The sequence below is a fragment of the Stegostoma tigrinum genome, chromosome 8, assembly GCF_030684315.1.
Source record: "Stegostoma tigrinum isolate sSteTig4 chromosome 8, sSteTig4.hap1, whole genome shotgun sequence".
NCBI classification, from domain to species: domain Eukaryota; kingdom Metazoa; phylum Chordata; class Chondrichthyes; order Orectolobiformes; family Stegostomatidae; genus Stegostoma; species Stegostoma tigrinum.
Genome location: NC_081361.1, coordinates 85,934,268 through 85,955,188, shown reverse-complemented (window position 1 = coordinate 85,955,188; position 20,921 = coordinate 85,934,268). Strand labels below are relative to the sequence as shown.

Below are 20,921 nucleotides of genomic sequence, written 5' to 3'. Positions count from 1 at the left end.
TCCATAGGGATAAAAAGAAAGTAAACACCTAATTTTCACTTTAAAGATTGGTGAGTAGGTTTGGTCTATGTCCAAGCAGCTGATTCCTCTGCACTTGTGGCATGATGCCACCATTGGTATCAGTGCGGGAAGGCCCCTCAATCTGCAATTCTTTTTTCCTCTCACATTCATATCTCACTCTGGTTCAGTTGCATGGAAAGTTATGGAAAAATTCAAGGGAGGGTGAGGGATTATTAAAGTTTCCTGAACAAGTAATATGACAATATGGAAAAAGTCAAGAATCTAACTTCAGACATAGCAGATAAAGGGAACAACTATGTGAAGGGGGCAGTCAACACAGGACTGAGGGTGTTTTTCTTAAATGCACGCAGAGGGACAGTGTGCAAAAGAGAGGGATCACACCTCTACCTTTATTTTCATATACTACATAATTAACACTGCCTCAAAACATTTCAAATTTATACCTCAGCTTCCTCATCTTACTACATTGAACTTTACCTTCAAAACACAAAATCAAAGCTTCACGAACCATACCTTCTTTGCAACTTTTTCATTCCTCCTTAGCTATTAACCTTTGTGTAGATTACTTAAGAGATTTCTCTATGAAAGGGACATTACTGAAATTGATATCAGAACTCTTCTCTAGAAAATTAAAGATAAAACCTACCCTCACAAGAAAAAATTAAGACAAAGTTGATTTTTGCTGCTACACTAATCTAAAAACAAAAAATGTATAGTTATTCATTTAGTCCTCTCTAAGTCAGTGTGAAACCTGTAACTCATTATCTGGCAGTTTTTCGAAGGCTGAGATGTAGTATGAGACTGCTAGTTGGATGTAGTCTATCAAATGGTTCTCAGAGGCTGGTGTGATACTTGGACTTGATTGCTTGCATTTGGGAATTCGCTGTCTCAGAGGAAGGTGTTTAAAAAGCACAGGATGATCGATGCAGCTATTTTTTCCTGTTGTGTCCCCAAAGTTCCATGATTGCGCTTTCAGTTCAATATCATTTTGCATAGAGATTATTACCATCATCAACTCCATTTATTTGTAAATCAAACACCCAATGGAATTTCATAGCCAATCCAACAATATCTACTGGAAGGGTGATATTTGAGACAAATACAATGATTTGTTCTATCACATTTAATTTTTGAGACTGTCCATTAAACTCATCTACCTTGCTGGAATTGAGCTTACAATCTTAACAAGAAATTTTAATACATGAGTAACTTCCATACCCTAACTTGCTGATACTTGCTGGTGGATTATGGACAAAAAAAAAGGGGAAGTCACGTCCACAAAACCCCAGATTTGCACCAAACATAGATGGTGCGCCCATCAGTTATGAGAGAAACCAGTTTCTTGATTAGAATTTTTTCCTTAAGCACATATCTTTTAATTTCATTGTAGATATTCTCACCTGTTGTTCTTTTTTTATGGGGCAAAAAGATGGGAAAATCCACTTTAGTTGTTATGTTCTGAAACACCATGTGCAAAAAGCAAAACAAGAAAGCAAAAACACAGCAGGGCTGCACAGTCATATCAACAGATTAATCAAACTGCACCAAGGCATTCAGTCTTTCAGGTCCTACTGTGGATGCTGAAGGTGAGCTTTGGACAAAGACTCTATTTTTGTTATTGTGGAAGCATCAAGTCACATGCTTTTGATTATTATTTTTTCTTTGTTCTAAAAAGTCTTCGAATCGAACATCAGTGGCGACAGTTGTTATTTCTTTAATTATTTTGCCATCTGAGTGATTTCTTGTGGTTTTCCAGAAGATAGCAAATGCGAAAATGATGCTTGGATGCTGGCCTTCCTTTTTTGCTAGTTTGGAGAAAGAAAAGCTGCTTTCAAATATCTCTCAACTCGTCAAACTTCTTTGCACAAAGCAGGCGAAATAATCGGTTGCTGGTCAAAGAAAAAAAACCCCATCATTGCCAAACAACAATATGCAGTATGTTCATCATCACAAATTCCCCTTTTTAATACACTTTGGTGCATACAAGGCAAATCTTTTACAGTTGTGAACAGAAATTCGTTTCCCCAACTTGCAGGAAAGCAAATCAATTGAACTCAAACAAATTCTACACTTGCAACTATCACTAGTTTTAAAATGTGGGCCTGGAAGCCGTTTGCCCCTGTAGTCTGGAATGACACTTTGCCACTTGTGAGGCTGCAGGTACACGTCTGAATCTATGCCTCTGGAATATCCAGAATGTTGTTGGCTGCTTTCAAGTGGGAAGGCGACGACCTTGTGACGTTGTTGCCTGAATATTAATACAGAAACCCAGGTTCGAATCCCCATGGCAGATGGTGAAATTTGAGTTCAATAAAAATCCGGAATTAAGAGTCGACTGATGACTACAAAATCATTGATGATTTGTCGGGGGGGGGGGGTAAAACCCCATCTGCCTCACTAATATCCTTTGAGGAAGGAAGCTGTCATGCTTACCTGGTTTAGCCTAGACATAATTCTAGGCCCGCTGCAAAGTGCTTGAAACATAACTGCCCTTCGGACAATTAGGGAAGGGCAATAATTGCTGACCTAGCCCATACCCGCTGAACAAATCCTGTGGAGGCACAGGAAGTTACTTCTGTGCTTGCAACTTGTTTCCAGGGCACTAGGCTGACTTCTGTTGATCAGATACTGTACGCTGGGCATGGCAGCATCACTATAACACTTCATCATGCGCAAAAACTCTGAGATCCGTGTACAGTAAAGTTTTCTGGAAGCAGAAATCATGATGCTTGGTGTGTATGCAACTTCAACGGACACATGAGTGGCGTATTACTTCCTCAAAGTACTACTACAGCTATGCAAATATACAAAGCACACAGCAAGTACACAAAGCAATACTTAACCTGTTGAACAACACTGTGGCGAACATCAGCTAGCAACTAAACAACACCACCAGATCTCCTTGGCTTCAATACAAACAGATGAGAAAAATCAAAAACTTTAACTGAGACAGCACTGTGATCATTAGACAAGCCAGACAAACAGAGCACAGCCAGGGAATTCTTAGAGGCTTGGCATTCATCTGTGGAATCCATCAATAAACACTTTGTAATGGCCAGTATATGGGTTCGAATTCAACGCACAGCTGGAAGGGGCACCGACCGGAAGCAGCAAAAATCCGATCATTTAAATTCAAACCAGCACAAGACAACAAGATAAGACAACACAAGACAAACGCAAGAAGGGTCCACAGCACTGAGGATGTCACCTAGTAAGGGGCTGAGGCATCTACTATCAAACCTCCAGCCTGGCGAACACACCAACATCAACAACTGTGACCAAAACCCGATTAAAAACAATTGACCATTTAGCAGTACATCGTCAGGGAATGACGCAAATCACCCTTTTGTAACCACTTGCCTGCGAAATACTGAGCTAGCCTGACAAACACAATTTGAACTGTGACAGTAAATTGCTGCAGGGCCATTTATTTTCACTTGTTCTCAGTAACCAATTGCCTATTACTTCATTCTTCCCAAAGTACTCAGGTGTCTGAGCTGAGTAGTAAATTGTTGAACTTGCTGTACTCCAACTCACTTCTTTTCAGGCAGCATTAAACAGAACTGTTTCACACAACATATGTAGATAAAGAAGGTAATACGGGCTTAATATTTAAGTCCTAGGCTTCAGTCTGAACCTCTAACAAAAATGTACATATCCTGGAGGGAAGAATGTATTGAAGTACAAGTCAGGGCACTGCATGTTCCCCTAGAAACATGGCAAGGATTGTACATGAACTTGACTGGCTCTATTTAAAACTTCTGAGCGTATAATTCAAATCCACAAAATGATCCTTCATCCTGAAGGGAAAGCTTTTTAAAACCTTAAACCAGATTTTGGAGAGAAAGCTTAACTTAAAAACAGAACTTACATGCCTATATTACTAAGGCCGACTGTAGATTGTCACAATAGTTGTCAGAGAACTGTGTTTATAACATTAGCTGAAGTTACCATAAAACATTTATACAGTTCACTTGTAAACATATTGTAGAATCACAGAATTACTACAGTTCAGAAGACCATTTGCCCGCCATTTTGCATGGCTTTTTCAGCAATATTAACTTTGTGCAAACTCGCATCTTTCTTCACAATCTTGCACATTAGATGATTATTTAAATTTAAGTGGTGTCCTCTTGAATACCTCACTAACACTTCCCTCCACCACAATTTCAGGTAGAGCATTCCAAACCTGAACCACATGGCGTGAAAATTCTCTCACCTGGCATTTTTTTTGTCAAAGTATTTTAAAAGAGAGTGTGTCCTCTGATTCTCAAATCTATTTTGAGCAGGATCAGTTTCTTTAATCCACAGTGTCCAGACCTGTGCTGATTTTGGAATCTTCTACAAAAATTTGCCAGCAGCCCTTTCCTCTCGCAAGAAAAACATTTTCAGCTTTCCTAGTTATCCTCACAGCCAAAGTTCATCATCCCTGGAACTATTACAAACATCATCTGCATTCACTGCAATGCATTCATATCTTTCCCAAAGTGTGGTATATATGCAGCATGGTGGATCAGTAGTTTGCACTGTTTCCTCACTGTGCCAGGGACCCAGGTTGGATTCCACCTTTGAATGGCTGTGTGGGGAGTTTGCACTTTCTCCCCATGTCTGCGTGGGTTTCCACTGAGTGCTCTGGTTTCCTCCCACAGTCCAAAGATGTGCAGGTTAGATGGTTTAGCCATGATAAAAAGGCCATAATATCCAGGTATGTGCAAGCTAGGTGGATCAGCTGTGGGAAATGCAGGATTACTGAGATCGGGTAAGGGGGTGAAATGCTCTGGACTTGATGGGCCAAATGGCCTGCTTCAACAAGGTGGGGATTCCGTGATATAACAAATTTGATCTGATATACTGTTAACTATCCTTATTGCAGCTCTTAAAACCATTTACACTAAACAGTGATAATGGGAACTGCAGATGCTGGAGATTCCAAGATAATAAAATGTGAGGCTGGATGAACACAGCAGGCCTCTCTGATGAAGGGTCTAGGCCCGAAACGTCAGCTTTTGTGCTCCTGAGATGCTGCTTGGCCTGCTGTGTTCATCCAGCCTCACATTTTATTATCTTACACTAAACAGTGTCCTTGTTTCCAGGAAACATCAACATTGTCTGTGTGCTTTTTGGTATTGCGTGTGTTGGTGCATACCATTGAGGAATGTTATGTTTGAGAAGACTTTCTTATCCTGTCACTGGTACCAGACTAAAATTGAAATTCTCCCAGATGCTGTCTACATTAATAGTGAGGAGGAAACAGAAAAAGCAAACAAACTAGAGAACAAAATAACTCAGACACACCGAAAGTCACTTCACAACGCAGTGTTTTTTAAGATATAGCTATTGTTAGATAAGTAAAATTGAATGGAAAGAAGTCTCAGTTAGAAACTTGGTTCATTGATAATGAATAGCCAGCAGCAGAATACAGCAAATATAACAGAGCAAAAACAAAGAGCTGGAGAAACTCAGCAGGTCTGGCAGCATCCACAGGGAAAGCAGAGTCAACATTTCGGGTCCAGTGACCCTTCTTCAGGATCTTCATTCTGTTTCTTTTGTTTCAGCAGTTCTTTGATTTTTCTTAAATTCAAGATTATGACTGCAATACAAGTCCAGTTTATAATCATGTGCATCAGCCAAGTATCATTTTTCAGATAGCGAAGTATAAAATTCACAATATTGAAGTACTGTAAGCTATCGTCTAGACAATTAGGGATAGGCAATAAATGCTGGCCTAGCCAGTGATGCTGACATCCTGTGGATGAGGTTTTAGAGCAGATTTGTAGCTTGGGTTGTGGATGCCGAGCCAGCTCAGTGAGCCAACCAACCACAACATCCTGTGAATGAATTAAAAAAAACACAATTTTATTGCTATTTGTTATTTTCAGCTTTGTCTTTGTTACTACAAAATCAAATCCATAGCAAAGGCAACAATACTACTAATTAATATTGATATTTTACAGGTTCTAGCTAAGAGTTCTGGCAAGAAAACTAAATCACTGTCAGTGGTCACAATTTAAGTACTGCATAACATGAAAGACTTGAATAGGTCAAATATTTTTAGGTCCTCCAGGCCCAAATAGAGTTTATCTAAAGTGTTTCACAGTTATATCCAAATGATGGAAGTTGATGAAACAAGAATGAAAATCACCAAAATGCAGGTACGAACATATCCTTTAATGATCAACACAAGGAACAGAATCATTCAATTCCAAACATGATGAGAAGAACAAATATCTCATTCTCATCTGACTGATTTACTAGACACTGATAGGATAGTAAAGGAATAAGCATATATTAAAAACTCAGGGTAAAGTAACCACTGCTGAGTGACCCAGTGCATTAGGAACAAAGTAGATCATTAGTCCCAAGAGCCTATTCCAACATTACTTAAATGATGGCTAATCAATGACCCGATTTCATATACCCTGATGAGCCCCATACATCTCAAAACCTTAGACAGATGATTTTGTTAACACATCTCATTTCGAACTTGGAACTAAATCAATAATAAACTGCTACCTACAATAGAGTTTCTACCACTTGACATACGCCAAGAAGTGTTTTCCAAATCCACTCCTCAAAAATCCTACTTCCCAACCAATAATAATCGTTTATTTCTCTCTATTTCAATCATTTACCATAACATCTTAACAACCATCTCAGAATTTTTCAAATAGTCAAATTCATACACAAACAAACTGGTGCATTAAGTTTTATAAGCATACCTCTAGTAAAAAGTACCAACAGTTTGCATGCTTGGATAAGGGTGGATTTCCAAGCAGCTTCATCAACAGATCGTGGAACCTATGGTACCGATACTAATGCTCAATATCCCTCAGCACTATACTTTGCAGCATGATGCCCCACAATAGATTATGCGCTAGATTATCCTCTAGCTCCTTATTAGACATGAACTGGTGAATAGTTGGTTAAAATACAAAAAGATACATTAGTGCCATAAACACAATTCCACAGACTTATGTATTGCAAAACATTTAGACTTCCATTTTGTTTTCGCATTACAACCTTTTGTCTATCCAGCCAAGTAATATACGGAAAGAAAATCCCATTTACACACTTAAAGTTCCACTCCTCCACTACTGGTGTACTGGGGCTGCTAAACTTATGATCAACAGAACTTTCTGACAGTGACTCCCAAACCAGTGTGCTTCACTACCTTGATCATAAAATGTGAGGCTGGATGAACACAGCAGGCCAAGCAGCATCTCAGGAGCACAAAAGTTGACGTTTCGGGCCTAGACCCTTCATCAGAGAGGGGGTTGGGGAGAGGGAACTGGAATAAATAGGGAGAGAGGGGGAGGCGGACCGAAGATGGAGAGTAAAGAAGATAGGTGGAGAGAGTATAGGTGGGGAGGTAGGGAGGGGATAGGTCAGTCCAGGGAAGACGGACAGGTCAAGGAGGTGGGATGAGGTTAGTAGGTAGATGGGGGTGCGGCTTGGGGTGGGAGGAAGGGATGGGTGAGAGGAAGAACCGGTTAGGGAGGCAGAGACAGGTTGGACTGGTTTTGGGATGCAGTGGGTGGGGGGGGGAAGAGCTGGGCTGGTTGTGTGGTGCAGTGGGGGGAGGGGATGAACTGGGCTGGTTTAGGGATGCAGTAGGGGAAGGGGAGATTTTGAAACTGGTGAAGTCCACATTGATACCATTAGGCTGCAGGGTTCCCAAGCGGAATATGAATTGCTGTTCCTGCAACCTTCGGGTGGCATCATTGTGGCAGTGCAGGAGGCCCATGATGGACATGTCATCTAGAGAATGGGAGGGGGAGTGGAAATGGTTTGTGACTAGGAGGTCCCACTTCCTACAGACTAAGGGGGTGGCCATGGGCACCCGCATGGGCCCCAGCTATGCCTGCCTCTTTGTAGGTTACGTGGAACAGTCCCTCTTCCGCACCTACACAGGCCCCAAACCCCACCTCTTCCTCCGGTACATTGATGACTGTATCGGCGCCGCCTCTTGCTCCCCAGAGGAGCTCAAACAGTTCATCCACTTCACCAACACCTTCCACCCCAACCTTCAGTTCACCTGGGCCATCTCCAGCACATCCCTCACCTTCCTGGACCTCTCAGTCTCCATCTCAGGCAACCAGCTTGTAACTGATGTCCATTTCAAGCCCACCGACTCCCACAGCTACCTAGAATACACCTCCTGCCACCCACCCTCCTGCAAAAATTCCATTCCCTATTCTCAATTCCTCCGCCTCCGCCCCATCTGCTCCCACGATAAGACATTCCACTCCCGCACATCCCGGATGTCCAAGTTCTTCAAGGACCGCAACTTTTCCCCAACAGTGATCGAGAACGCCCTTGACCACGTCTCCCGTATTTCCCGCAACACATCCCTCACACCCCGCCCCCGCCACAACCGCCCTAAGAGGATCCCCCTCGTTCTCACACACCACCCTACCAACCTCCGGATACAACGCATCATCCTCCGACACTTCCGCCATTTACAATCCGACCCCACCACCCAAGACATTTTTCCATCCCCACCCCTGTCTGCTTTCCGGAGAGACCACTCTCTCCGTGAGTCCCTTGTTCGCTCCACACTGCCCTCCAACCCCACCACACCCGGCACCTTCCCCTGCAACCGCAGGAAATGCTACACTTGCCCCCACACCTCCTCCCTCACCCCTATCCCAGGCCCCAAGATGACATTCCACATTAAGCAGAGTTTCACCTGCACATCTGCCAATGTGGTATACTGCATCCACTGTACCCGGTGTGGCTTCCTCTACATTGGGGAAACCAAGCAGAGGCTTGGAGACCGCTTTGCAGAACACCTCCACTCAGTTCGCAACAAACAACTGCACCTCCCAGTCGCAAACCATTTCCACTCCCCCTCCCATTCTTTAGATGACATGTCCATCATGGGCCTCCTGCACTGCCACAATGATGCCACCCGAAGGTTGCAGGAACAGCAACTCATATTCCGCCTGGGAACCCTGCAGCCTAATGGTATCAATGTGGACTTCACCAGTTTCAAAATCTCCCCTTCCCCTACTGCATCCCTAAACCAGCCCAGTTCGTCCCCTCCCCCCACTGCACCACACAACCAGCCCAGCTCTTCCCCTCCACCCACTGCATCCCAAAACCAGTCCAACCTGTCTCTGCCTCCCTAACCGGTTCTTCCGCTCACCCATCCCTTCCTCCCACCCCAAGCCGCACCCCCATCTACCTACTAACCTCATCCCACCTCCTTGACCTGTCCGTCTTCCCTGGACTGAACTATCCCCTCCCTACCTCCCCACCTATACTCTCTCCACCTATCTTCTTTACTCTCCATCTTCGGTCCGCTTCCCCCTCTCTCCCTATTTATTCCAGTTCCCTCTCCCCATCCCCCTCTCTGATGAAGGGTCTCGGCCCGAAACGTCAACTTTTGTGCTCCTGAGATGCTGCTTGGCCTGCTGTGTTCATCCAGCCTCACATTTTATTATCTTGGAATTCTTCAGCATCTGCAGTTCCCATTATCTCTGCTTCACTACCTTGAACTTGAACTGCAGCTCGTATAGCACTCAAGGTTATTGTTGGGTTGTAAGGAAAATATTTGGCTAAAATTATCAGGTTGTATTTTTGACACTTTCTTGTCTGTTGCTTATCTCTAATTGTCTTTAAATAAATGACTTGCTAAGCTAAAATGGTGAACAGTTAACCACATTGCAGCGCATCTGGAGACACATGTAGGCCAGACTAGGTAAGGTTAGTTGAATTCCTTCATTAAAAAGGACATGGGTGAACCAAATCGTTTTTTTTAAGTAACAAATCAATCACCACAGATTCAAGGTCACTGCCCCAGATGAGCTTTCTCTTCTAAATTATAAAGACATGGTTTTTTTTGTGCTTTGGACTGTGCACTGAAATGACAAAGAACTGCTTTGAAAACTAGAATGGCTGCTTGCATTTAAAGCAAAATATCTGATACCTATTGTGGACACATTGTGTTGCTGTGGGTTCCAGCAATGTGCAGACAAACTAGAGCAATGTGTTTTTGTACAAGTGAGGCTGATTTATAATTGTTCCCTGGTCCTCAATCCAATAACAAAGATCCTCTGCCTGTTAGTCATTATGTCATTAATTGTCAGGTACGGACTGCGTTGGACTGTTTGCAAAACAATGAGAAGCTGGTCAGACCAGAAAAATAAGTAGGTCTGCAACAGCCAAAACTCACCTCACTCAGTCTGTGTTCTCTGCAGAAACCTACTTTAAACCTAAAATAAACCAGTTTACGGTTTCCTTCAGCAGAAGGCAAGTTACGACCTTGAATCGGCTAAGTCGGAAACCTTTCATAAGTGAACAAGCCTCCCAGTGTCTCTTGCAAACCAGTGGAAGCATTTAGAAGAATGAAGATCAAGACGAGATCTTTGGATCAGTAAGAATCAATGCAATGGATCTTGAGAACAAAGACCATAGAACTGTTTTTCTAGTTTCCCCTCTGTCTGGGTTCCCTCCCACACTATTTACATGTCTGTCTGTGTAAGCAGAGTTTATAAGGCATTTAAAATATTAGCATTTAACAGTTTACTTAATTTAAGTGTTTAATTGCAGCCAGAATCTAATTATGTTATAAAGAGTGATTTTTGTTGTTCAGCACAGAAACCTGGGTCCAAAATTCTGGTGGTTTAGGAATTTTGCATACTTCTTTTACAAACTTTAACTTTTATAACAGCTTTGAGAATACTGGGGCTTGATTTCCAGTGTGCTATCTCAGTGAGTTGTGACAAGATTTTTAAATTGAACTAAATTTCATTAACTGCCTTGGTGGGCTCTGGATCCCTATTCTTAAAGCGTTAGCATCAACCTTTTGATTACCAGTCCAGTGGCAATTCCGTTATGTCAATGTTTCTCCTGTGAATTTAGACCTCTGTCCTGAGGTCCACACACAGTTCCTGGCCAGTAGTGGTTATTCTTAAAGGCAAATGTGACCAAGTCAACAATCATGCATGGTGATCTTTGGGACCTTAGCACACACAGATTGGTCAGAAAGCACAAGTTGGTCAAGTTCTCCAGTCACTCTTCCAAAGGAACAGTTCCATTACATCTGATCACAAAGCAAAGATGTTTCAGAAATAGATATGTGAGCTAAGCAGCAGGTATTCCCCATCTGAGAAAAAACATTCCAAATACAAAACAACAAGCCTGCAAACATTGGAAAAAAATTGGAACTTTTTTTTAAGAGCAATGATGTCTTTTTTCCGATTGACCTTGAAAATAGAAAAATAATCCAGGCATCTCCACAATGCTTCAAAAGTATTTCTACGGAAATAAATAAAGTTGAAAAGCATCTACGTAACTTTGAGATGCCAAAGTACCAAACAAAAAATTGTTGAGAATATTCAATTGTGAACAGTTGTGCTTTAAACTGTCCATTTACTTGCAAGATGAAATAATTGCCTCTTCAAGGGTAGCTAGACAGTATCTCTGCCTGATACCAGGCACAAAGTCATGGACATGGAATCTAAGAAGGGAAGGATTCTAAAACAACCCTGAAAATTCAAAAACATGTTAGTCTGCCAGAGTGCAGAAATTAAAGAGCAACCCGAGGTCAAAAACCTCTTGTGGTTCACTGCACTGGAATTAGGGTAGAAACTCATGCTAAATAGATGGAGAAAGAAAACAAATTCAGAGGATCACAGAGTTACTACTGTGTAAAAGAAGGCCTATTGCTTCTGCATCAGCTCTCTTCATGAACATTTCACTTTGTACCATTCTCTTATCTCAAGAATTTCTGAGGAGTTTGAATGAAATTGGCAGACTTACCTAGCTGGCATTAAGAAAGTCTGCAATCATTTAAGTGTAGGTCACTAGCGTCTTTTGTCCTTGGTTACACAGTAAGCATACAAACTGTTACCATGCCATCTTTTTAGCTCTGAACCAGAAATTTAATTTCTTTTTAAAAAGTATTCAGCCTCAGAGATCATAACAGAATGCTTTTATGTAGCATTTCTCCAGGCACCTCAGGGTGTCCCAAAGCACCTTAGTGTCAACAAAATACTTCTGAAAGATAATCACCATTGAACCGTGGTAATGTAGCAGTCAATTTTGTGACAATGGGAGTTATCCATTTTATATTGGTGTTGATAGAAATAAATATTGCCTAGAATCCCTGGAACAATTCACATTATTGAGCTTTCAATTGCATTTATTACCTTCAGCTGCTGGGCACGAACTGGGCAGTCACTTGAGTTTGTATGTTCTAAAAAGGTTGTTAGAAGTAGACTGTAGTTGTTGAATAAGGGAGGTGCATAAGCCTATCTGAATTTTTAAAATATTCATTCATGGGTTGAGGGCTTTGCTGGCTAGGAAAGCATTTATTGCCATGGCTAATTGCCAAAAGGGCAGTTAAGGGTCAACCACATTGCTGTCAGTATGGAGTCACATGTAGGTCAGACCAGGTAAGGATGGCAGTTTTTCCTCCTCAAGGACATTAATAAATCTATAAATAAAGGCTAATAAGAGTGTTATCATTCCGCTTTAATTCTATCGCTGAACATCAGGAGGAGAATATTCTGTTTCTTCAAGATAGTAGCATGAAATTCTTTCGTTCACCTGACAGAGTGAGGTTGAGGTGGCAGGAGCATATTGGTTATGATATTTCATCCTACAGTGACAGAAAGAAGTCCTGCATAAATTGTCAGCTCAGATCTTTGTGCTGAAACCTCTAAAACAGAATTGGAATCCAAAACATTCTAACAAAGGCAACAGGGCCATTATTAGAAAGCAAACCAAACATCTTAGAACTCCCTACCTAGCCACAATGTGCAAGTACCTTCACGACATGGAGTGCATTGGTTGAAGGAGACTGGCCTATGACGTGAAAGCAATTAACTCAGCTCCAATTCAATCCTGTGGTTATAATTCAAAACCTGTCTTGCTGCCAACTTAACAACAAGTGTAAATTACATTTTATATTTACCCTTCAAAAAGTGGCAGAATTTGTACAACCTCCTGAATTCTGTTCAACCTCATCTTTTAGTGGGAACATTTCCAATTTTCAAATTTTTCTTCATACCTAAACATCCTACTCCTGAAATATTTCACTGAATCTTTGTAATGGCTCAGTTGGTAAAGCCTTCACCTTTGAAACACAAGGTTCCCAGTTGAAATCCTACTTCAGAGCTTAAACACAAAAAGAAAAGGACATGTACAAATATATTACTGAGCTCTGAAGAATTGTGGAAGTGCCTTCTCTTAGATGTCATGTCAAACCAAGACCTTATCTGTCTCCTCTTGTGGAGTTAAAAAAGGTTGCACGACACTATTTCAGAGAAGAATTAAGAAGTTTTCGCTGGTGTCCTGGCCAATATTTGAACCTCAATCTTATCAAAAAAAACAAAATAACAAAGTGTGGAGCTGGATGAACACAGCAGGCCAAGCAGCATCTTAGGAGCACAAAAGCTGATGTTTTGGGCCTAGGAAAGGGGGATAGGGAGAGGGTTCTGAAAAAAAAACAGGGAGAGAGGGGGAGGCACTGTTTTCCTGTTTATGAGAGTTTGAAGTGTGCAAAGTTGTTCTGCACTGTAACAGTGCTCTCAATATATTTTATAGCCGGTGAAATATTTTGTAGATATTTTATATTAAAATAAATTGAGGCATCCAGTGGTCTTGAAAAGCATTAAATTAAGTCTTTGCTTTCGTAGTCTACTAGGATACTCAGACATTGCAACCATGCCTTATCTAAAAACTTTGTACAAATAATGAAATGTACACTTTAACTGCATATGATGGCGAGGCATATTTGTATACTGTGATGTCTTTCAGATTTCCAAAGCAATTTTGCTCCAACAATTGTATTCCAAAACAACCTTATCTAATGCAAAAATGTTGGATCATTTCATGCACGATCCCTCACTATCTTTTGTTCTGCTATCAAAATTGCCCTTTTTCTTTCTCATGTTTGCGGTATAATATCTTGTGCTCTCTTACTTTGCTAAAGTTCTAAAGAGTACACAGTGAAACGTGAGCTTGTCCATCCTCTCCAGGCTTGCTGACCGAGCTGTGTGTTGACAGCATTTTCTGTTTTTTGTTTTAAATTTCCAGTGCCTACTGTGCTTTTAGCTCAATAGGCGTTCCCTTTAAGTATTGAACAAAATTTTCAATTACTTCATGATGTTCTCCAAGGAAATTATGAAGAGATGCTCCACAGAGAGCAAATACAGGCTTAATGGAGCAAATGGTTTCCTTCTGAGGTGTAAATTCTGAATAGAAGTGCTTATTAAGGCAAGGAGAATTCTCCATTTAAAAACAAATCTGAATTTTTAAAGACCTCATTGCAAAGAAATTTGTACAAAATATTCACTGGGCTGCTTTAGACAGTTCTCAGTAAACATTGATAATGGGAACTGCAGATGCTGGAGAATCCAAGATAATAAAGTGTGAAGCTGGATGAACACAGCAGGACAAGCAGCATCTTTTGTGCTCCTGAGATGCTGCTTGGCCTGCTGTGTTCATCCAGCTTCACACTTTGTTATCTCAGTGAACATTATTGGGATTAGGATGGATGATATTTGGAATTGTAGTAATTCAAATTATTGCCACAACGGTTTTTTTTATTATTTATATAGCTGGAGAAGCAGATGTAGTTTGCTGTGGAGGTTAACGATCCATTCAACAGCTTCACTCAACGGTTGCATCCCATTAGGGATGCAGCACTGTGGCTCAGTGATTAGCACTGCTGCCTCACAGCACCAGGGACCCAGGTTCATTTACAGCCTCGGACAACCATGTGGAACTTGCACATTCTCCCCAAGTCTGCTTGTGTTTCCTCTGGGTGCTCCGATTTCCTCCCACAATCCAAAGATGTGCAGAGAAGGTGGATTGGCCATGCAAAACTACACAGTGTTCAGATCAGGGGGATGGGTCTGGGTGGGATGCTCTGACGGTCGGTGTGGACTTGTTTCTAAACGGTAGGTGTCTATGATCTATGATCATAAATCTTGCTCTGTTTAAATGTCATAGTGACGGGTCCACATATGCTCCTCACTGTTCAGCACCTCACTCAGGGTGTCCACTTTACTCGTTTAATCTTTAATGTGGGCTAGTGAGATGTTCAATCTTGGGAGAAATTCAGTCAAAGCAAATCCAATCTTTCCTGGTCCCTACATAAACACATGCCTGGCCAGGATTTCGGGAAAGTTACCGAGTGCCAAACAGATGTTCCTTCTATTTTAGGGAACATTTTTAAGGTAGTGTCCTACTGAAGTTGTAGACATGCTCACTGAGCCACTGGGCTTAGTTGCGAATGTTTTGTCAGCCTCCTAGGTAAGCTTCATCAGTGCACCTCGGGTGAAACATCAATGTTCTGTCCCGCTCATTATTTATATGCCTCTGTTTGCTGGGGTGGTTGGTATTACTTCCAGTTCTTCTCAAAAACTATAATGCCCTATTGCCAAGCTGGAACAAAATTGACTGGATAACATGGGAGCTTATTCTTGATCCTACGGTAAACTTCTTGAACCATGATATAGAAAATGCCATTTCTAAACTCATTCCCATTATTTTGAAAAAAGTAGGTTGTCAATAAGAGATATACCACGTGTGAAAAATTTGAAATGTGAAAATAAGTTAAGTTGACATCTACTGTTCAGGTTAATTGCAGATGTGATTTAAAGCACAGCCCAAGGGACCGAATGGCCTCCTTCTATACTGCAACATTAAGTGTACAGGAGTGACATTGTGAAAAAGATACAACGACATGGGCAACATCTGCAGGACAAGCATATTACAACTTGTGTTTATAATGGAATAAAAATCCTCAAGGCACTTCACAGTAGCATTACAACAGGAGGTTCGACACCACTGCTCAAATTACAAGAAAACAACAAGTTAATTTGCAGCCACCCCCCAAACAAAAAAAAATCAAGAGGGTGATCAGCAAAAAATGGCAGACAGCATTTGTGAGGAGTTGCTCCTCCAATCACAGATGCTGTGTCTCCTTCACAGGCTACTCTAGGTTCTCAAATCACATACAGGTATTTCCTCTCTCCCCTAATTCTCAAGAAAGTAGAAGCTTCTGTCTAAATTCATGGTCTACTCAATCTGAATCATTCAACATTGACTGTGTCAATTTTTCCATGATCCTATGTAGGAAATAGTTTTGAAGATTTATTTATGCCTCTTGTAAGGTAATCCAAAATGAGAGGTCATAGTTTTAAGATAAGGGATTGCAGATTTTAAAAACAAAAAAAGAGCTGAGATTACTTATCTCAGAAGGGTCATCAATTTGTGGTATTCACTATCCCAGAGTGCAGTGGGTGCTGGGACAGATTTTCAATTAGTAATGGTTTGAGGGGTTATGGAGACTGGGTAGGTATGTGGTGGTGAGGCCAGGAGGTGATCAGTCACGATCGCATCAAATGACAGAGCTGGCTCAATTGCCTACTCCTGCTCCTCCCTTATAAATTTATGAACTTTTCTTACTTATCAATTCCATGTTAAAAAAGACTGTATGCATAATCTTTGGTAGCTATATTTATACCTCTCTAAAAAGAAAACCCCACCAAAATTTCCACAAAATATGTGCCTACATAATCTTAAAAAAAGAATTTAGAAAGAATACAAAAGGTGACCCTAAAAACAAAACAAAAAGCCTTCAAAAATGGCTCACAAATAGCCCTTGGCAAAAAAAAACTGATCCCTAGCCACATAAAGCAATACTGGGAAATGATCATTCCCAGGGCTCAGAGCCTTGGCAGCAGCTCCAACACATTCAATGTTGAAGCATATAAAGTTGGGGGTGCTCCAGAGGCCATAATGAGAAGGAGGCAGATAACTTGAAGGGATGCTAGACTGGAGGATTTATGGAGATAGGGAAGATTGAAATATGGATAGATGAGAATTTTATGAGGTATTCAGGAGTGGGGCATTGATAGTTTACCAAAACTATCAACAGAACGCAGTGGCAATAAAGGGACCAAACAGGGCATTGCGCATTATGCTACAGTTTGATCAAACATTCCAACTTGTTTCTTAAAGCCGAGAAAGGACAACCCAGAGAAAAGCTTTGGATAAATTGTGAAGAGAGAGCAAGTGGACAGCATTCTTCAAAGAATTACCAAGCACTATTTCTCAAATAAGAAAACAAGACTGAAATAAAAATACCATGCAAATAAATACTGAACCTAACATATCCATGGAATTATAGATAAAGGAATTTTATAGACATAAAATGGTGATATGCAACAGAACAAGTTTATTCATATCATCACCGTGTTTTCCTCCATGAAGATTCCAGTAATTCAGCTTCATAATTGAAGTTTTATTTATGGACTCTTAACATTTTACAATATCCCAAACTTTACAAGAACCTAATCAAATCTAAATTGGACAAACTACAGAGGGAGCCATTAGGAGAGAAAACAATATCAAAGAGATTCACTTTCAGGAGCGTCAAGAAGTAGAAAGAGAGAAAGGAAGGCTTAGGGTCAAAGACCCTAAGCTAATACAAGTAAAATAAATAATTAAACTCAAGAATGCTGAAGAGGACAGAATTCAAAGATCCAAATTTTTTTTAAGGCTGAAAAATGTTAGATCTAGGGAGTGACAAGGACTATGAGATGTTTACAAAAAAGAACAGGGCAGCACTGCTGTCTCACAGCACTGAGGACCTGGGGTTAATTCCACCCTCAGGCGACTGTGTGTGCAGTTTGCACATTCTCCTTGTTTCTTTGCAGGCTTCCTCCCACAGTCCGAAGATGTGCAGGTTAGGTGGACTGGCCATGCTAAATTGCCCATGCTGTTCAGGGTCTTTGGATTAGGTGGGTTATAGGAGGATGGGTGTGGTGGGATGCTCCAAGGGTCAGTGTGAACTTGTTGGGCTGAAGGGGCTATTTCCACAATGTAGGGACTCCATGAACCTTTGAATTGTGAACTGGTCGACACCAAGCACAGGTGCCTGCAGAAAGTACCTATGAAATGGGCAGAGCCACATCCCACCCCCAAATTTCTCGCATAGCATCCTCTACACAACTATCAATTCACTTCCTGAATCCCCATCACTGCCTGCAAAAATACAATTCTAAGATAGGGATAGAGATAGAGGAACAATGGGGAAAAATTACGATGCACACAGAGTAACAGAAACAGGGAAATTGGTGGATAGCGAACAAAAAGTGAAGTACGTGCAATTTTAGGAAGAGATAAATAGATTTCACATAAAAATGTAGTCATACAAGGGAAGCCAGTAAATCAAAAGAAACACTGACAAACTATTTCCACAAAAGATTCTAAAATTCCTCTTTTCTTTCTGCTTGTTCTCGTGTTCTTTTCCTCTGTTGCAAACATTGATCTTCTCCCTTTGGAACATAATTCAATTGGTCCCTTACAACAAAACTTTATTATTTACAGGTCAGCCCAACTGCAAATATTACCAGAGATAGCAGAAACTGCAGATGCTGGAGAATCTGAAATAAAGTGTAGAGCTGGATGAACACAGCAGGAGGAGGAGCGTTTAGGTCCGAAACGTCAGCTTTCCTGCTCCTCTGATGCTGCTTGGCCTGCTGTGTTCATCCAGCTCCACACCTTGTTACTGCAATATTACCATTCTGTTCACCCCGAGGTGGGAGCGCAATTTTACCTCGACCCAGCAAATGCAAACATTTGCAAAAATAGGCAAAACTTCATCAGCAACAGGAACCCAAGTAGAAGAATCTAATTGAATGTGAGCCATTCATGATATTTTTGGTTTCCGTTTCCGAAGCACGGTCGGGGGATCAAACTAAATGCGAGTTTCCCCCCACACACAGGCGGGGATTGTGAACGTCAAGCAAGACCTCAGGATCAATCCTGTCCTTATCCCCCCTCTTTTGGTTAAGGCAAGACCGATATGGATTGTAATAACTCTATAATCCAAGAGTAAAAAGAGTAGCGATGCCTTGTTTAAATATTTTTTACATAACGATTTCCAGGATAATAAAATCGCGACATAGCAACAGAGTCCTGTATTTTCATTGAATATTTCATCGTTAACAAGTGCGTCGCCCTTCCAGGGTTTACGAAAATGTGCCGGAATGATTCAAATCCCTCTTTTGGGAAACACCATCTTATTTTAACATAATCTGGCAGCTACCCAGTTCAAAGAAATAAGAAAATGAAATTAAAAAGTATATTTAAAGGGAACCGAAGGCAGGTCATAAAACAAGATTATCTAGTTTCGTTTCACGTAGACCAACTGTAGTCGCTATAAAATGGCTTGCGCTGCAATCTAACTGCAAAGACCGCAAGCTTCATTATTTTCAGCACAAATCCATATCCATCCCCGGTTAATACATTATACAGCTACTGCAGGAAAATGAAACATTACCGCTGCATCTTGTTGCACAGACTTTTAACAGAGCGTGAAAAATCTTAGGTCAACAAATACAAGGGGACAAAGGCGGTTAAAATTTTCATAACATAGATTCATGTTAATAGGGACACTAGACAGGTCAATACCTGTGATGCGCACACCAAGTTTTAAAAACGCAATGTGAATCTATTGCAAAGGTGAATGCGTGTGGGTTGCTGTCCTCCCACTGCGCCACAGCCATTCGTTCGTTCATTCATTCATTTATTTATTCATTCATTGATTGCCGGGATTTCCATGGAGAGCGCAGGCCGCCGGCGGGATAGAGGCACAGTCACGTGACTGACAGCCGCTTGGCCGTTTTAAAATTTTCCAAAAACAAAAGGACTGGTAAGTGATTTTTAAAAAAAAAAATTCCAAGCCGCTTTCCCCTGTGCCATGTAATTCGGGATGTGTTGTTTACCTTAGTCGGCCTAACCTTACCTGAATATAGTAGTGGCTGCCACAGATTTTCCTCAGCGAGGCCCAGGAAAGCAGTCCCCTCGCCATGGTCACGGGGCGCACCTACACGGTTGTGTCTCTTTTTTCCCCCCTTCGCTCACACCGTCCAACCCTTCACAGCCGCCTCACTCCAACCCACACGCACCAACGACCACACTTCGTACGGATTAGACTTCATTTGCCCCTCGCTCTCTCCTCCTCCCTTTCTCCCGGTTTTGTTTGAAGCCGTCATTTACTCTTCCAAGCGACTCCGACCGCTTTTGTTAAAGGCGCAACTACTTCTGGAAAACGGCCAACCCGCCGGACAGAATTTAGCCGACCGAATTTTTCAATATGACTCAGTGTCCCCGCAGTGAAGCTTCTTCTCCCCACCCCCTCTCCAATTACGTATTATTCCCCTGAGGTTTGAGTCAGCACAAGGAATGTTCGTACATATTTAAAATTAGATTTTAACAGCTGTGAAGGGTGACAACACGCATTTGTAAAGCACCTCTCACGACCACCAGGCGCTTCCAAATCGCCACTGAAGAAGTACTTTTAAGGCATAGTCACTGTGGTAGCATAGGAAATAGAGCATCCAATCTGCCACAGCAAGGTTTCACAAACGAAAATGTTATCGTGTCCAGAGAATGTGTTTTTGAATTAATGGACAAATTTTGGCCCAGGCAGTAATGATAACTCCGCTCTTCTAAATACCCCTAGTGCCACACGATCTTTTACATCCACCTGAGAGTTTGGGCGCTCAAATATCTGCTGTAGGGGTTGATCCGACACTCTGAATCGGGTGAGTGGCTAGGTCTTAAGCCTATAAAAGAATGCAACAAGGCCACCTTTACACGTGTTTTGTGGATAAAAACAAAGTTGCTGGAAAAGCTCAGCAGGTCTGGCAGCATCTGAAGGATAAAACAGAGTTAACGTTTTGGGACCGGTGACTCTTCCTTAGAACTCAGAACGTGTTGTGTGGAAACTAGATCTCCCTTTCCTCTGTCAGCTATTTCTACTTGATTGCCTGATTAAGATCCTCAAAGTGGAGAAGCTTTATTTTCTCCAAAATAAAAATGATCTTCCTAGGTTAGATTTAACTTGGCATGAGACTGAATTGAAGTAAATG

At 41.5% G+C, this 20,921-nt stretch overlaps 1 protein-coding gene across 2 annotated transcripts in view; it reads right to left on the bottom strand.

The window, feature by feature from the left end:
- dipk1aa (divergent protein kinase domain 1Aa) overlaps positions 1 to 20,162 on the bottom strand; it is a 53,799-nt gene extending 33,637 nt beyond the window's left edge. For both annotated transcript variants that reach the window (XM_048539900.2, XM_059648076.1), the window contains exon 1: positions 19,793 to 20,162. In XM_048539900.2, the coding sequence (XP_048395857.1) occupies positions 19,793 to 19,858 (66 nt within the window). In that variant the 5' untranslated portion in view covers positions 19,859 to 20,162. The remainder of the gene's footprint in view (positions 1 to 19,792) is intronic.
- Positions 20,163 to 20,921: the final 759 nt, after the last annotated feature.